This window comes from Parasteatoda tepidariorum, chromosome 9 (assembly GCF_982258835.1).
Source record: "Parasteatoda tepidariorum strain Cologne lab strain chromosome 9, Ptep-v5.0, whole genome shotgun sequence".
Taxonomy (NCBI): domain Eukaryota; kingdom Metazoa; phylum Arthropoda; class Arachnida; order Araneae; family Theridiidae; genus Parasteatoda; species Parasteatoda tepidariorum.
Window position 1 is genome coordinate 84,372,313 of NC_141763.1, and position 18,018 is coordinate 84,390,330.

Consider the following 18,018-nt stretch of genomic DNA (forward strand, 5'->3'; position numbering starts at 1 on the left):
TTCTTACGCCTCATCAAATTTATTTATTACTCAAAGCAAATCGTTTAATCTTTCCTTACATTTTTTTTTTTCATAGGAATATTTAGTTTTGACCAAGTCCGAAAAAGCAAAATTTTTACAAATTTTCTTTAAGTTTTTATTTTTTATTTTTTTTTCTCTTCAACGAAATTGATGAAGGTCGACGTTGGAGAGTAGAGTGTTCATATTTTATTGAAATTAGATATGAGTTAAGAGAAAACTTTTTATTATGAATCATTGAATAGAATATTTTTAAGAGTTAGATTGCATTTCTTGTGTTTATATTGCTTTTTTTAAAAATATGATATGTTTTTATAGTGCATTTAAAATGTTTTTGAAGGAAATAAATGCGGCTCAAGCGTCAATTAAATTAGTAATGGCAAACAAAATTAAGTTTTTTTTTAAACTTTTGTTTCCTAATGATTTATCACGATGAAATCGAAAAAAAAGCTTACGAAAAAAAAAAATTCAGGGAAAGTGCCCTTCAGAATGCAAGCTAACAAAAAAATAAAAATAAAATTATCAATTTTTATTTTTTATTTATTTTAGGTAATTAAAATATACCAATATGTCATTCCCTCACTTGTCCCCACTGCTGATTTAAAAAAAGAAAAAAATTGTTACTGAAATAAAAAATTTTTTTTACAAATTCGTGTTTTTTATTTCAGAATACTAAAATATAGAATTCAGAAAATCAATTTTAAATTTAATTTCTGATAAAAATATTAACACAGCACTATTTTAAACTTTGTCCCCAGTGTTTCGCGTCATTCCCTCACAACAATGTTCTTATCACCTGCAATCTTCTTAGAATAAAAGTATTTTAATAAAAACTTCAGAAGTTAACAACTGGCATCATAGAACAAAATTGCAGTATGTTTCCATCTTCCACTTAAAGAAGCCTTGCTGTGGAATAAATTTGAATGAATCAAACCAGGTAAAATTTTTTACATTTGTCATTCCCTCATGTCATTTTTTAGAGTAAAATAAAATACAACTTCATCGAGAAAGTGGATAATTATATGTTGCTTTCTTGTATGAATATAATTGTAAGCGATTGACTTCAGAAATTAATTAGGCCTAACTGTTATTTTTAAATTTTTGTGAATTCGTCATTCCCTCACTAGTGTATAAAGTGAGGGAATGACGCTGAAGTGAGGGAAAGATTCAAGACGAGTATATTATTAAATTTTTTTTTGTTCAATCGTGCCAGCCAATTTTATTTCCCAAACCTGTAAAAACTATTAAATATATAAGAGTAAATTATAATAAATATTAGATATACTTAGTATGTTATCATTTTCAAACTTTAGGTAGATGTAACTTAGATAAAAACATGTATTAAAATAAAATATCATTCCCTCACTATTAGTGTCATTCTCTCACTTTTTAAATAGTGAAAATAACTAATTTACTTATTAATTAATTTGAAAAATAAATTAAAAAATTAATAAATTAATTTATTAAATTAATTGATTTATTTATTAAATTAATTAATTAATTATTAATTATTATAAATTAATTATTTAAAAAATTAATTAATTTAAATATTAAGTATATTTTATAGGATATATACTTTCTTTATAATGCCATTACATATTTCTATTAATATAAAAAGTTTCAGAGCTTTTTATTCACTTTACTTTTTCGGGATTTTATGAACTGAAAAATGACAGTTTTCGTGAGAATGACCCATATATATATATATAAAGAGGGTCAAGTTTGTAATTTTCACCCGTATACTTTTACGAAGGCACATTAGTAGGAATTATTGACCAATTCCGCTCTTTTTGGACACCTATCCATTAAGAGTGATGGTGATGCTTACCTGCAACAAATCCAAAAGAAATAATGCATGCGAAAGCACTTTCAGCAAAATAACAGCATCCCATTCCAATGGCAGTCAAAATGCAACCGATTAAGGTGATGGAACGACATCCAAACCTTTCACCCAAATATCCTGTGAATGGTCCTACAATAAATAAAAAGTGACGATTTAGAATGTCGATTCTGATTATACAAAACAGAAAAAGAGAATTTTGTTTGTTTGAAAACCAGAGTGTGTCTCAGTATGTTTTTGACAGAAAATAACAGATCAGAAATATTACTTATTCACCACGAACTATGTTTCTCAAAACCTATATTTCAGCTAGGCGAGTTTATGTATTTTAATTGCACATAATAACAAGTTACAGGAAAAGGAAAGATGCTCGAAGTCACAATTTTTGCCAACTTGGCAACCCTTGTTGAGACCTTGATGAAAAATAAACCTTTATTGAACTTCTCGTAGTTTCGAGGCTTTAGTTTCTTGTATAAGAAAACACAATGAAAGGAAACACATAACAAAATCTTTTTTGACTAAATGCAACGTCCCTCAAACCATAAATCGAAAGCGAAATTAGAGACTACGCATTTATTAATATAGGATATATTTATTAATATAGGATTATAATAAAGGACACGTACTAAATAATAAAATATAACATCGAATTTTAGAGCATGCTTTTAAAATTATGAGGCCTTTGTATGTTGCTAAAAACTATACTAAAATTTAATCAATTTATTTTATACATGGCTTTACAAAAAACGGACCACTTAAAATAACTTTTGATCTAATGATCGGATCTTAACTTTCTAGGACTCAATCTTAACGGCTCAAATATGCTAATTAATATGTCCAGAAGTTATTTAAATTTAGGATATCGGACACAAAAATGTACTTTTTGTTTATAAATGTAACTATTTTTTGGACAGCTTCGGATTTCTGACTCCAAAAATATAAGGGATAGCCGCAATCTGAAAAATATGGCCCCAATAGTTTGTTCAGGAGAAAGCTCCTAAGTTTAGAACCTTTAATGTCAATTTTACTTTTTGCGTATTTCGCTGTAACTCGAGAACCTTTCAAGCGAATTGAAAATTTTTGCACACAATTATAAAATTAGCTTATCCAAATAAGATAATTCCATTCAAATAGAAAATTTTAGTCAATATTTATTATTTTTTATTATTTTATTTATTAATGGTCTAAAAATATTTATTTGTAAGGTATAAAAATGTTTGCATCATTTTAAAGAATATAATTTTACTAGGCAAAATACGAAATGTGTGCAAAATCGGTTGAATAGTTCATGAGAAGTCGAATTTTAAAAATCCTACTCTCTTTAAATTCAATTTCTCAGGAACTATTCAGCCAATTTCACACACCTTTTGAGTTTTGCCATTTGTCTTAGAACGTGAAGATCCCCTCCATTAAATCAAAAGTTATTCAGAGTGGTCCGTTTTTTTTTCGTGTGTTTTATCCAAATTTTGCTGGCTGACTGCCCTTAATATACATAAATTTCCAGAATTATTGCTGAAAAAATTATCAGGGATCAGTAATTAGTATTTCAGAGAGGGAAAAAAACCTAAACACTAATAAAATCTTATGAATCACTGATAAAAAAGGCGGACTCTGAGAAACACTGAATAAATGTTTGAATAACTAATTTATAATAAATAAACTGCCGAAGATAGAAATACAATGCATGTTAACATGTTCCAGAACACATTTTTGAGACACGGATTGAAACAAACAAATCAATTAATGAAGGAATTGCAATACTTTTACTATTTTTATACAGGAATCAAGCTATATTCTTTCTTACTAAGCAGACTAAAATGGCTATTCTTTTCATAAGCATTAGTCAATTGCATCATTAGTAATCGTCTGAAATAAATGTCATTTTTCGGTCTTTTATATTTTTTTTCTAACTATTACTTTAATCAGACAGTTATTTCAGCGATCCACTAATATACTATCAAAATAAATACCAATTGCCCTTCTTCTTTTGCCATGACAGCCCTTTTTAGGCCTGAGTGTTCCTTAGAACCTTTCACCATTCTGCTCTTTTATTTGCGATTGTTCTCCGGTTAGTAATTCTTAGGAATTTGAAATTCTCATCCAATCAATTAAGCCATCTTAGGCCTAACTCTAATACTTGTTGGAATCGATTTGTAATTGAAGATTTAAAATGTCGAGGAAGAAAGTTCTATTCGACATATGCGACCCTCAAGCTTAAAGCGAGATATTTCGACGCGTTTGTTAACATCAGCTTTAACGAATAGCCTATATGATTCAAAATAATGAGATTGTCTTTACAAAGCATCCACATTTATAGCACCGAAAGTTTTTCTCTCAAAAACAGCAAGCAAGTCTGCTTGTGATTTAGTTAAAGATCATGTTTCGGAACCCATGCTTTAAAGCATATGGTGACATGCACTTTAAAGTATGGATTGGTATAAACTTCAAAAAAAAATGTAGCGTAATTATGGCCAGGATGGTAAATTATGATTGCCAAATGACAAATTCGATGATCAGAAAGTAACAAAACAATGCTCGAAACGTTACTCAACAATGAATTGTTTGCTTCGTCTAACGCTTCATTTTAAATGACCTTACAGGTGTCCCCAACCCTATGCCCGCGGGCACCATGGCGCCCGTCGATCGGTCCAGGTGCGCCCGCTGCTTGTGCCCAACGATAAAATATTTCAGTTTTCCATTTCCCCATAAAATGTTATGCAAATACATAAGTACGCTAGCTCAGTAAAGGTAAAGTTCTTGATAGATTTCTAGATTTAACTGAAGAAATAAAAAATTATCTTGCTGCCAAAAATTTTTAGATCTAAGCGATCCTCTTTGGCTAACAGATTTGTCTTTCATAACGGAAAAATCTATATTATATGAAACGCTAATACGTACGTATGTATCAATAAAACCGATGATATTTCTTTTCTCGCGCTGGCAACAGTTTTAATTTTTAATTGATTGGATTCGGCGCGCAAGAGCACGTAGTGAGCATCATATGGCTAATCTATATTATATAAAACGCTAATGCGTTTTAATTGATAGGCTTCGGCGCGCAAGAGCACGTAGTGAGCATCATATGTCCACTCGGGTGAATTCTCACCGAATTATCAAAAAAATTCTCACAAAATAATCATCATCGAAGCCGATGTTTTACATCCGGCTTTCAGTACTACTTCATATTGTTTTACAACACATGGTTTGAGCCCTCTGGTGGGAAAGACTTTAAAACAAAACTTACAACAGTTACTTTTCTCAACAACTGAAATTTAGAATAGTGTGATTAAGAAAAATACGTGAATTGTTTGCAATTTCAAATTAATATTGAAATGCACAGGTTTAGAATTTTCTACAGTGAAAAGTTTTCGGAACTTCAGTGTTCAAAAAAGTATACAAAAGCTAGAGGTTAAGAACGTATCCAATGAGCGAACAAAGCGAGCATCGGATTGCGAAGCAATCCGAAATGAACTGCGAAAGCAGTTCCGGGGGTTGGCGAGCACCAGCCAGCAGGGGGCGAAGCCTCCTAGTTAAGTAATTAAAACTTGGAGCTGAAGGGAATAGACAAACATATAGCAAGAATGATAGGGGCTATAAACTCGTTCAGAGCTTTTGTGGATATCACATTTGAAAATGAAGTCTCTTGTGCATTTTCCATACATGATCAATTTGAAAAGCGCTTTCAACAATTTAATATCATCGAGATATTTTATCATATATTTTGTAAATCCTTTTACCAACCAAATAAACGTAACCGTAATAGCAACACACATTTCAGAATTTCTTCAAGTAAGGCGAGAAGTGGAGATAGAAATTTTGGATCATTATCTTCAAAACTATTATATCAGATGAGAAATTCTGGAATATAGTTGTCAGAAATGAATTTCATTCTTAAAAAGAGCAGCATATAAAATAAAGTCGCTTTTTGGTTCCACATACTTGTGTGAATCACTGCTTTCGACAATAAATATCATAAAATCAAAATATAGATCCCTACTTACAGATGAACACCTTGACGATTGCTTGCGAGGAGGAATTTCACCATATTCTCCCAATTATGAAGAGCTGGCCAGTGAAATGCAATGCTAAAGACCACATTGACTGTATTTTGTATACTTTATAAATAATTTTTATGCTTCGTGTGGTTTGAAAAAGCAATTTAGCAATCATTTATTTTACACAAGAATATTAATACTAATTAAATTCCTAAGTTAAATTAATTTTTAAAATAAAGTTTTTTGAGCATATATGTAGTGTGTATTATTACCTACGTCTATCAACTATAAATTTATCTTAAAAAAATAAATGGTGCCCGCCATTCGACCGATATTCTGGTATTTGCTCTTAGGTACAAAAAGGTTGGGAACCCCTGCCTTAAACTATCAGTTACTCACTCTTTTTGTTTTGCAGTTTCTAGCACAAATCACACAAAATTCAAATATTTCGTGAATTTTATTATTCATTTCAGTAAGATATATCATATTCTGGAAAAATTAGTTAGCTTATAAAACACAACTTAATAAAGGAGAATTTTTCACAATAAAACGCACTTGACCAATGCGAAGTTCATGCGCCGTCGTAACAAAATTATTTATCAACAAAAAGTATTTTATTGCTAAAAAGCAAACTAATAATTCTTTAAAAAAATCTGTTTACCGTTTGTGAAAATTCGAAAACTTAAAATATTGCTATATTTATATCTCGCCAATCGTGTACGTAAGTATCTAACTTAAAGCTATTTGACTAGAAACGTAATTTATTCATCGTAGGGATTGAATGAATAATATTAACATAAATCGTTTGAAATAAGAATAAATAAAAATGCGAAAAATCACGTCGCATGTTTGCACGAGGTGCTACTTGAATATACAAATGATCTTCCACATGAATAAATGTGAAATATTTACTCGTATTGAAAAGTTTATTGACGATAATAGTAAAAAATCACAATGTTGTTGTTCTTGCCGAAAACACAGATTAAAATACAATACTCATAAAAGAATATTCGATAATCTAAGAAACAAAATCCCTTACAATTCCAATTGTGAATTTCAGATCGTCTAATAAATTATTTATTTGGCAAATAAGTTTACTTTTTACAAAAAATTACTAAATAAAGAAAATAAAGAATAATATAATAATATTATAAACAATATAGTAACAATAACAGAATTTTAAAAAAAAATATTTAATAAACAAATTTAAAATTAAAATTGAACACGTTTTAATAAAAACGTATTTAAAGAATTCTCTGCTATGAATAATTGAATCTTGTACTGAATGAATGGGTTATTATGGATCAATTGTTTTCTACAATCAATTCAATATTAAATTATATAACATATTTTGAAATTTTAGTTCGAATTTGGGACAAAAAAAACCGAGGTAATGTTTTAATTTGAAATCGTTCTATAGGGCAAAATTAAAGGTTACTAATTACTAACGACGATTAAAAAAATTGTCAACCAACCGCCACCTCGTCGTTACTTTTTTCGCCGAAAATGTAAAAACGCACATTTAATTATTTTTCTTTTAATAAAGAATGAATTAGTATGAGTAGGATATAATACTCTGAAAGTTACTACATGCTTGTGCTACATGAAAGTGCTTCTTTCTTGTTTCCAATGCCACTTGCCAATTAACCAGCAAGCCTTCTTGGTCAAACCAAGCGAATTTAAGGCAGAGGGTGCATTTCTTGTTTTTCAGAGGTGCCATTAATGTCCAAGAATACGTGCTCAGCCACACACACATGATGTCACAGCCTGTTTTATAGGAAGTACCCATTCATTCATTCACAGATCATAATTTTGTCCGGAACCAGGGAACGATAGATCTCCAATTCAGTACCCCCAGAGGTATTGATTTCTTATGGGAACTTGGAGGACTTCGTGACCCGACGGATTTAACCAGCACAAGTGACCATTTACTACACATGAAGTCTTCGGTCGACGGGGATCAAACACACGGCCTCTTGGAGGTGGGCCTGACGCTCTACCAACCAGGCCCACTCGGCATATCTCAATTACGACATGAGGATGAAGGAATGGGTTCGCCGTATAAAAACAGACAGTGACGAGTGTGTGTGGCTTAAGACGCATTCTTGGCCATAGATGGCGCAGCTGCAAAACAAGAAACGCACCCACTGCCTTAAATTCACTTGGTTTCACCAAGCAGGCTAGCTGGTAGGCAAATGGCATCATAAACAACAACAAACAACAGCACTTGTTTTATGCATTTTTTTTCGTTTTAGAAATGAACCTTAATGTACTGTTTACCATATTTTATTTTATAACCGTTGGTAAACAGCCGACCCAATTATGAGTTTACGACTACATATGTCGTACTACATATGTCGGACTACATTCGCTTCGTAGCCTTCTAATTTCGAACCCAATCCGGAAGAAAAGGAAATGTCTGGATAAAGTATTGGGAGAAATTTGCCTTTGTGGAAGACTTTTTACTGGAATTAACCATTAATTAATTAATTTATTTATTATTATTTCGTTACATGGAGAGGAAAAACCCCCAAAACCTCCAACGGTTAGCTTGGCGGCAAGGGGCCTCTAACTCATGATCCGTCTACCACTGAGGATATTTTACATAAGCATTGTGGTCTGTGCGAGCCGGGAGCGGAACTTGTTCCATTCAGCCATTGCTGGGATTCGAACCCGGCTCACCTTATTGGGAGGTGAGCACTCTATCCTCAGTGACACCAAGGCTCACCATATTTTGCGAAATGTCTCAAAAGAAATACCTTGCATTATTAATATTAACAGTTTTTTTAATTGTTTGAAATTTCACAATAAAGTTTTGAAAAGGGGCTACTATTAGCAACGTCACTAACCTGTAGTAAAATGTCCTAATTTAGATTTAACTTAGATACATTTTCATTTATTTACTTTGTTTATTTTTCTGCACATTTATTCTTCAATACACAGAAGTTGTTAAACTGTTTCATTTACTTAAAAGTAAACTATTTATTCATTTACTTCTAGGCTACACTATTTCAAGTTATAATTCTCATCAATTTAATAGTAAGTTAAATTATTGTAAGTTTTGCGACAATAAAATATTGTGTTTTATTCAGTAATTAATTCTAATAAGCATAAAAAAATATCATAGGAGCTAGTTAAAATTTCCTCATACAATAAGGTCATTCTGGAACTTAAAATAAAAGTTTATTGAATATGGAGACAAAATTTTAGTTTATCAATCTTGATGAAGTCAATTTTGGTTTTAATGCATTGGAGCTTAGATAAAGCTTTCTCAGTGATTGGCGCTTATGTTTAACTACACCCTTTAAAGTAAGTAAGGACACTCAATTCGGTGTCAACTTTGAATAAATTAATATTAATTAATTCACAAAATTAATAAATTAATGAATTCACAAAATTACTAAATTAATGAATTCACAAAATTAATTAATTAATTAATTTACGAAATTTATGGAGTGCTTCAACACTGAAGTATTAAAGCACAGTTTTAGCAGTGAACCATTAAAAAAATTCTGAAAACAAAAAAGTTAACATCGATGTTATCGTTTCTGTTGCGAAAAATACTATTTGGAAAGCTAAGCCAAACGGTTTAAAGGGGATTTTGTTCATCCAGTTAAGTATTTATTCATTACATATAGAATGCATAAATACTTTTTAACATCAAGTTAAGATGGGTTAACATCAAATTTTTTATAGAACATCTAAGAACCACCCTATTTGATCTAGGGATGAAATTTTCAAATGAGTATCAACTTTACACAGTCTTATGATTTCTTCATTTTTGTTTTCAAATTCAATCATTAAATATTCTAAGATTTATAATAGTAATGAATTTCAGAATGTATACTTACCCAACAAAGTTCTCAGTACTCCGAAAAGTACAATTGGAACAGTAGCAAACTCCCTGTCAGTATCATATCGTTCTCTGATTACTATAAAAAATATCCCCGCTAAACGCATCGGCAGAACACTAAAAAATCCTATGATTACAGTTGCAAGTAGTGCAATCCAACTGTTCCAACTGTTATAGCCCACTGATTTCATCTTGGTATCTTATTAAAGTTATCTAGAATTTTACAATTTTTATGCTCCATCAAAAAAAAAATATACACTCTTTACCGGTCTTTGTTTATAAAAATCAAATTATGAAGGTATTTAACGTACAAACCAGAACATTTTTGATACACCAAAATAAAACAGCCACTCAGTCAACAAGTTTAATAGCGAAGAGAAAAGATCGTCTTTTTCGTCAGTTAGTTCATAATTCTTTAGAGACTCTGTTAAGAACGCACTATCCAGAAACCACTATATTTGATCTAAGAAAAAAAAAAACACGAACAACCACGTTTTACATTATTCTATTCTATTTTTGTCATCTTTATTTCTATCTATTTCTCCACAACGCTGCGTAAACTGTATTTAATCAACGAAGAAAGGGTAAATAGTAAAGCCGAATTTATTTACATTCGATTACGTGACAGGTGACTTTGCTATAGAATTGCTTGGTTCACGTTTGATGAATTAAAGAACTATTCTAGAAGAGCTATGTTTATCGAAGCACAGCGTTGCTTATTCCTTTGTTTCGAAAACAAATTATGCGCATAATGGTTCTTCGAAATCGAATTTCAAACATCATGTGTTTATAATCTGCCGTCCAATTTCTTGCGTCTTACTTATATGTAAATGCAGAGTAGGCTTCAAGCCTACAAAGGCATTATTTACTTAGCTTGACTTTTATGGATACACAAACAATAAAGCAATTACAAAGTTGTGGCTTAAAAGTGACTTGTATTTCAAAACATTGTTAGTTATTCATCTGTTCCATCATAAATGTGTTTCTTTAAATCGTACTTTAAGTATTCAAGATTTCATATATATATATATATATATATATATATATATATATATATATATGTTAAAACAATTATATATTAAATATAATCCTTAAATAGAGCATTTATCCAACGCGCAAACGTTTAAAAACCTTTCCCACAAGAAAGTAATAATATTGATCTAATTATCTCAAAAAATGTGATGATGTGGCTTTAGCAGCTTGGGAAATTGATCAGTCCCACGCTACTGAGACCTATTAACATTTAAATATATTGTCCAGAAAGATATAAAAACCCTCTTTCCAAGGTCAAATGTGCTATTCTATACCTATCCACCAGCATGTAAGGTTGTCATTCTGGGGCTCTGGCCCTTACTTTAATAAAATTATATTATGATTCCTGCATTTTCCTGTATTTTTTTCAAATGTAGGATTTCACATTTTTTATTGAAATACTTGATCCAGTTGGGGAAATTATTTTTATCCTCACACGGAGAAATATTAACGCTTGCTGGAGCGTCCACCTGTTTTTCTTCAGAATCAGACATTATTCGTTTAATTTTTTCTGTTTCTTAATTCCAAAGTCATCAAAATAAAGTTCTAATCGGTGATTAAAGCGAGACGAAGACAAAACAAAGAGAGAAATAACAGTCCTCGTCTTTCTTTCCCACACTCACGCATTCGAATTTCTAATCCAAGGTTACGAATCATTTTAGAAGCGGAAGTCGATTATCAAAAGATGTATTCGATTATTAAATTAAATATCATTTTCAGTTTTCAATAATAATTTTTCGCGACAGGAAACTATCACTGCCGACTTATCTGTTACGCTTTGAAAGCCTAAACATTGTAAGTTCGTAGTGTGGCCGGTGCTTCTTGAAAAAAATACAGGAAAATGCAGGAATCATAATATAATTTTATTAAAGTAAGGGCCAGAGCCCCAGAATGACAACCTTACATGCTGGTGGATAGGTATTAGAGATGTCCAATATTTTCTGGAACACGTATTTGGAACCTGTTATTTAATCATACCTGTTATAAAAATAACAGGTTACTTCAAAAGGCCTGTTCCAAAATACTAGGCAAAAATTTTAATTCAATTATCTTGGCAAAAAAATTTTTTTCTACTTTTTTTAAAATGTTAAACTGTTTTTTAGCAATCTTTGTAGAGTTTATAATAATAATAAAAAATCACGTTTTATTTATTATTACAGTGTCGTAGCCAGACATTGCGAGGGTCTATACAAGTTTTGCATTTCTAGTATTATAATTTTTTTTAGAGCTGCTTTAAATCTAATAATTTAACGAGTAACTTTGCTAAAATCAAATGAATTATTCGAAAAATGTTTATCTATAGCTTATTTTCTCTAGTTCAATAGTTAATATTTCTATATATAGTTTTTTTTTTTAATTTTTATTGTCGGCCTAAAACCAACACGCTTGATATTTTAGTAAATAACGACGGACCACCAGCTGCACTTTTTGTTTTTTATTAATAACAACAACATTAAGTATAAACAACAACAACAGCTGGAGATATTGTGGATTTCGAAAGGGTTTAAGAGATATTTATCCACATCTAATGTTTATCGAGTCTCATAGGAGAAGTGATGATTTAATTTCGTCCCGCTAGGGAATGGCGCGCATGCGCCAACACACCGCCCAGCCTTGCACTGTTCACATGCAAGAACTTGACAATTTCTTTTGCACTTATACATTTAACATATAATTTTACAAAACTTTAACATTATTGAGTATTATAACTTTAACATAACTAATACTCAATCAGAATCTTTGAGATACATTTAACATTTTTTACATGAAATTCTAATAAAATGCAAGTGTTACATAAAATTATATACAAATATTTAGATGAATATACAACTATTTAATTTTCTATCGGCAGTACACTCAATCTGGAAACTGACCTTTTATATACTCCCTTACAAGTTTTTACTTCAACTACCCTTATTTGATTATCTTGTCCAGGATACAGTTTTACTACCCGACCCAAGACCCATTTGCATGGAAGAAGGTTTTCTTCTTTTATCAAAACCATATCCCCGATTTTTAAATTTTTCTGATTTTTTACCCATTTTTTTCTTTGCTGTAAGCTATTCAGGTAAGAAAGGCTCCATCGTTTCCAGATTGTTTGTACTGACTTGGTAATTCTCTGCCAAGAGTTTAAACGACTTGGCTCGATATCAGTTAGGGATGGTTCAACGATGGCCGTTATCGGCCTCCCTATTAAGAAATGTGCCGGTGTCAGCACTTCTAAATCTTCAATATCAGAACTAAGAGGAGTAAGAGGTCGAGGGTTCAATATTGCCTCTATTTGAGTTACGAGTGTTAAAAATTCTTCGTAATTAAATTTAGAGTTCCCTGCTACACGCTTAAAATGAAATTTAAATGATTTAATGTTTGCTTCCCAAAGCCCTCCCCAATTTGGGCTCCTGGGGGGAATAAAGCTCCATTCAATTTTTTCTTCGCCAAAAAATGCAAATAATGATTCCTCTCGATCCCTTACCATCTTAAACAAACAATTAAGTTCCTTATTAGCTCCTACCATGTTAGTTCCGTTGTCTGAAAATATTTTACGACATTTACCCCTTCGGGCAATGAATCGTTTAAGCGCCGCTATGAGAGCTTGCGAAGTCAAGTCACTGATTGGCTCAAGGTGTATAGCCTTTGTTACTAAACAGATGAATATACAAACATAGATTTTAATTTCAGGACCTTTCCTCTGAAATTTATTTTTAATAAGGAATGGTCCGCATAAATCTATTCCAGTAGAACTGAAAACTTTATCAGGTGTTATTCTTTCTTTTGGCAAATTACCCATCATTTGATTATACTCCTTAGGATTTGCTTTAAAGCAAACTACGCAACTGTGCACGATTTTTTTGCACAAATTCCTACCATGAATGGGCCAATATTTTTGTCTAACCTGAAAAAGTAGATGTTGTGCACCAACATGAAAATACTTAACATGATAGTATTTAACGATTATTTCAGTTAACTTACATTTAGAAGGCAATAAAATGGGATGTTTACTCGAGTACGATAATTGAGAATTTTCTAGTCTGCCACCCACTCTCAATAACCCTTCTTCATCTAGAATAGGTGATAGATTAAAGATCTTACTTTTATTGGAAACGCTACCTCCCGACTTTAGAGCAGTTAATTCTTTTGGAAACTCTTGCTCCTGCAAGCAGCGAATTAGATAGGTTTCAGCATAGGACAATTCTTCTACCTTCAGAGGACCAAGAATCCTTTTCTCTGGATTTCTCAAGTTATGAATGTACCTGAAAAGATAACTACAAATTCGAACTATAGTTAAAAATCTATTGCTACGATTAATCAGATTATCAAAAAAAGTTTTGTCATGATTTAAAGTCAAGACTGTAGTTTCTACTGAGTTTTTGGATTTTAGTTCTGATAAATATTCTTCTTCATTTGGCACTGGACAGTCAAATTCACTCACGAGTTCATCGGACAACAAAAATGAAGGACCATGCCACCACTTTTTGCTGTGCAGAAGCGACTCTGCACTGAGACCTCTTGTCAACAAGTCTGCGGGATTTTCTTTACCGGCGCAGTGAAACCAAGTATTAGGATCAGTCAGCTTAGTGATTTCTCGAACACGATTAGCGACGAATTGTTTCCATTTTTTCTGAGATCCTCTAATCCAAAACAAAACTACTTTTGAATCGGTCCAATAGAACACTGTGCACTGTCTTTTCTGATTGATGATTTTCAGCACTTTGGAACTCAGACGTGCAGCTACTAAGGCTCCTAAAAGCTCAAGTCGAGGCAAAGTAACTCCTTTTAGTGGTGCAACTCTGCTTTTCGAAGTAACGAAATTTACATACACTTTGTCTTGTATTTCATGTTTCAAATAAATGGTAGCTCCGTATGCAAGTTTCGAGGAATCACAGAAAACATGCATTTCTACGATGTCACTACTACTGTTAGAATCTAGCACAAGTCTTGGAATTCTAAGTTCTCCCAGGAGCGGTAACTCTTTACACCAATTTTTCCAACTTTCCATAATGCTTGGAGGGAGATTCTCATCCCACGAAACTTTCTTTTCCCAAAGTTTTTGAATGAGGCATTTCATCCGTATTGTGAAGGGAGTAAGCAATCCCATTGGATCAAAAATCTTTCCGATGGTCTGCAGAAGAAATCTTTTGGTATTTCGGCAGTTTGTAACGAATTCTAAAATACCTTTTGTGTCTAATATCAAGCAATCATCTTCAGTTTGCCATGTCATGCCTAATACCTTAGCATTATTAGTTCCTAAGTTTATAGGAATATCAACTGGATAAGTGTCAAAGGCTTCTTCTGACCACTGACTCATCAAGGTGGAGTCGTTGCTAATCCATTTTCTCATCTCCATTCCAGCTTCCTTCATGATTTTCTTCGCACTTCGGGATATTATAAGTGCCTCTTCTCGGGTATCTTGACCTGTTATCCAATCGTCTACGTACATGTAAGAATCTAGATGATATACAGTCGTGGGATATTCCTCTCTGTATTTTTTAATGTGATGTTTGATGGTGGCTGCTAGTTGGAAAGGGCTAGTGTTAAGTCCAAAGAGTAATCTCTTGAAACGATAAATTCGAAGTTTTGGTTTTGAGTCTAAACGAGGATCACTGTCTGTCCACAGAAATCGTACTGTATCCTTGTGCTTATCCGCAATGCAAATTTGTAAAAAGGCCTGACGAATATCTGATGAAATAGCCACACGGCTTAGTCTAAAGTTGATAAGTATATCGAAAAGGTTAGGGTAAAGGTTTGGACCCGGCCATAAACAGTCATTCAATGAAAGTTCGTCTACCTGGTGAGATGCTGCGTCAAACACTATTCGAGTTGAAGTTGTAACGCGACCTTCCTTTTTAATGGCCTGATGTGGCAAATAGAACAAGGGTCTATCAAAGTCCGATTTAGAACTCTCTACTTCTTCAATTATTCCTTGATCTAAATAGTCCCGAATGACATTTCGGTACTGCGAATATAGTTCATTATCGAACCGCAATCTTCTCCATAAATTAAGAAAACGTTGTTTTGCAACGCAAACGTTATTCGATAATTCTTTCCAGTGTTTACGGAATGGTAGTTCAACTATATATCGACCATCTTTATATTGTACACTTTGTTCAAAAATGTTCATGGCTTGATCTTCTTCTCGAAGACAAGGGTCGTCTTTTATGCCGAGAGATTCAAGTTCAAAAAAGCGTTTTAAGGTATTGTCTATAGAATCATCGCTTTTGAGAAGAAGACACGAATTTTCATTATTAATTTTTATCTCATCGAGTCTACCACTCGCGATCCATCCGAATTCCGTTTCTCTTAACAACAAATCTTCATTAACTTTATAAACGTTATCCTTAATTATTCTAAAGAAAATATCAGCATTTAATAAAGCGTGAACTTCTTTCGCTTCAAAAAATGAAGGATCCGCTAATTCAAAAAACTCGGGTATTTTCGTTTTCGATACATCTAAGCTGACACTTGGAGTCAGACCCGTAATTTTATCTGCGACTAAGAATTCAATCGGTTCTTTAAAACTACCACTTTTATTTGAAATGATAGTACACAATTTTCCTTTCAGATTTTGTTTAGTCGAATTAAGTCCAGCCACGGATGTTTGGATTTTTTCTAATTTAATCCCAAGAATTTCACTCGTTTTCTTACTCAATATATTAACATTTGATGCCGAATCGAAAATAACTCTACATTTAATTAATGACCCATCCCTTTTTTGCAAGAGAATATTTCCAGTAGATAATAAAACATTCTTTTTATTTTCATTAGAAGTATTACTTAAAACCGCATTATGAAGAGAGCTTTTATTTTCATTTTTTATTTCTGATCCTTCGAATGCTGAGTCAGCGATTTGATTTTCTGACGCCAGCTGTTTTCTGTTCTCAGCGATAGCTCGTCTGAAACATAATGTATTCGAATGGCGTTGACCACAATTACATACAAAAGACGATTTACATTCCCACTTTTTATGATTTTTTTTCAAACAAATTTCACATAGTTTATGATATTTAACAAGTTCAAATCTTTTATGCGGTTATTAATTTCAAAAATTTATCACAGCGAAATATAGGATGTGATTCTTTCAAACAAATTACACAGTTTTTATTCTCTATATTTTCATTCATCAAAACAGTTTTGTTTTTTAATGGGAAATTAGTTGTTTTCTTAATTGTTTTCGTTTCTGAATAACAATTTCGATTTACCGATAAGAGAACAGCTTCGCGTTGTTCTAAAAATGTAATGAATTGTTCGTATGACGGAACTTCTTTTGTTTTTTGTATTAATTCGAAATTCTTTCGAGTTTCTTTATCCAATTTGTTAAGCATTATGTTTTGAAGAAAAATGTCAAATAAATCGTTTCGTTCATATTTTAACACTTTTAAAGCTCGTAAATTCTTTTGAATGCAATCTATCATTGCACGAATTTCTGTAGCATTTTCACGTTCTATATTTTTAAAATTTAGGATGGAATTTACATGCACATCAACGATTAATCTTTTATTATCGTAACGTGAATCGAGTGCTTCATATAATGAAGAAAATGTGTCAAATGTGGAAGCAAATTCTTTTACTTCATTTGAGAGACATGAGTTTAAATAATAAAGTTTTTGCGACTGAGTGAGTTGATCATTAGAGGTGATCAAGTCATCAAACTGATTTTTAAAGGTACTATAGTGTTCATATCTTCCCGAGAATGTTGGAAGTATAATAGGTGGAATTTTTGTGTTAGTTATATTTTCAGTTTGATTACTGTGTTTAACATTGTTTACAGTCGATACAGTTTCTTTTTTAGAATCAATTATAAGTTTGAGGCTTACCTCCAAATCTTCTAGACGAGATTCACATTGTTCGATTTCTTTTTCGAATTCCTCTAATTCTTGATCAGTTATTTTTTCAATACCGAAAGAATGCACTCTCAATTCATCAAGCTTACTTTGTAATTGTTCGACTTTTTTCAATTTCACTTCAAGTATGGTATTATTAGGAATATCTTCAGATATACTATCGACAAAGGTTTGTATTCGAGTAATATTTCCTTTCAAGGAAATTTTTGCTTTATTTAGTTTCACTATTGTGTCCATAGTTGCAGTTTGATTCGAGCGCTCCGTGTGCTCGACGTGCCAGACAATGTCGGCCTAAAACCAACACGCTTAATATTTTAGTAAATAACGACGGACCACCAGCTGCACTTTTTGTTTTTTATTAATAACAACAACATTAAGTATAAACAACAACAACAGCTGGAGATATTGTGGATTTCGAAAGGGTTTAAGAGATATTTATCC

At 32.0% G+C, this 18,018-nt stretch overlaps 2 protein-coding genes across 2 annotated transcripts in view; both read right to left on the reverse strand.

Moving 5' to 3' along the window:
- Positions 1-10,171, reverse strand: part of LOC107443790 (putative monocarboxylate transporter 5) — a 31,567-nt gene extending 21,396 nt beyond the window's left edge. The window contains exons 1-2 of the mRNA XM_087152277.1: positions 9,705-10,171; positions 1,847-1,990 (exon numbers count right to left, since the gene is read on the reverse strand). Of these exons, the coding sequence (XP_087008403.1) occupies positions 1,847-1,990; positions 9,705-9,897 (337 nt within the window). The 5' untranslated portion in view covers positions 9,898-10,171. The remainder of the gene's footprint in view (positions 1-1,846; positions 1,991-9,704) is intronic.
- Positions 10,172-11,659: 1,488 nt separating this feature from the next.
- LOC147804292 (uncharacterized) lies at positions 11,660-17,814 on the reverse strand. Its single transcript, XM_087151496.1, has 3 exons — positions 17,209-17,814; positions 12,847-16,694; positions 11,660-11,699 (listed from the first exon to the last, which is right to left on the reverse strand). Exons 1-3 carry the CDS (start codon positions 17,812-17,814, stop codon positions 11,660-11,662), a joined length of 4,494 nt encoding a protein of 1,497 aa, XP_087007622.1.
- Between the last annotated feature and the right edge of the window lie 204 nt (positions 17,815-18,018).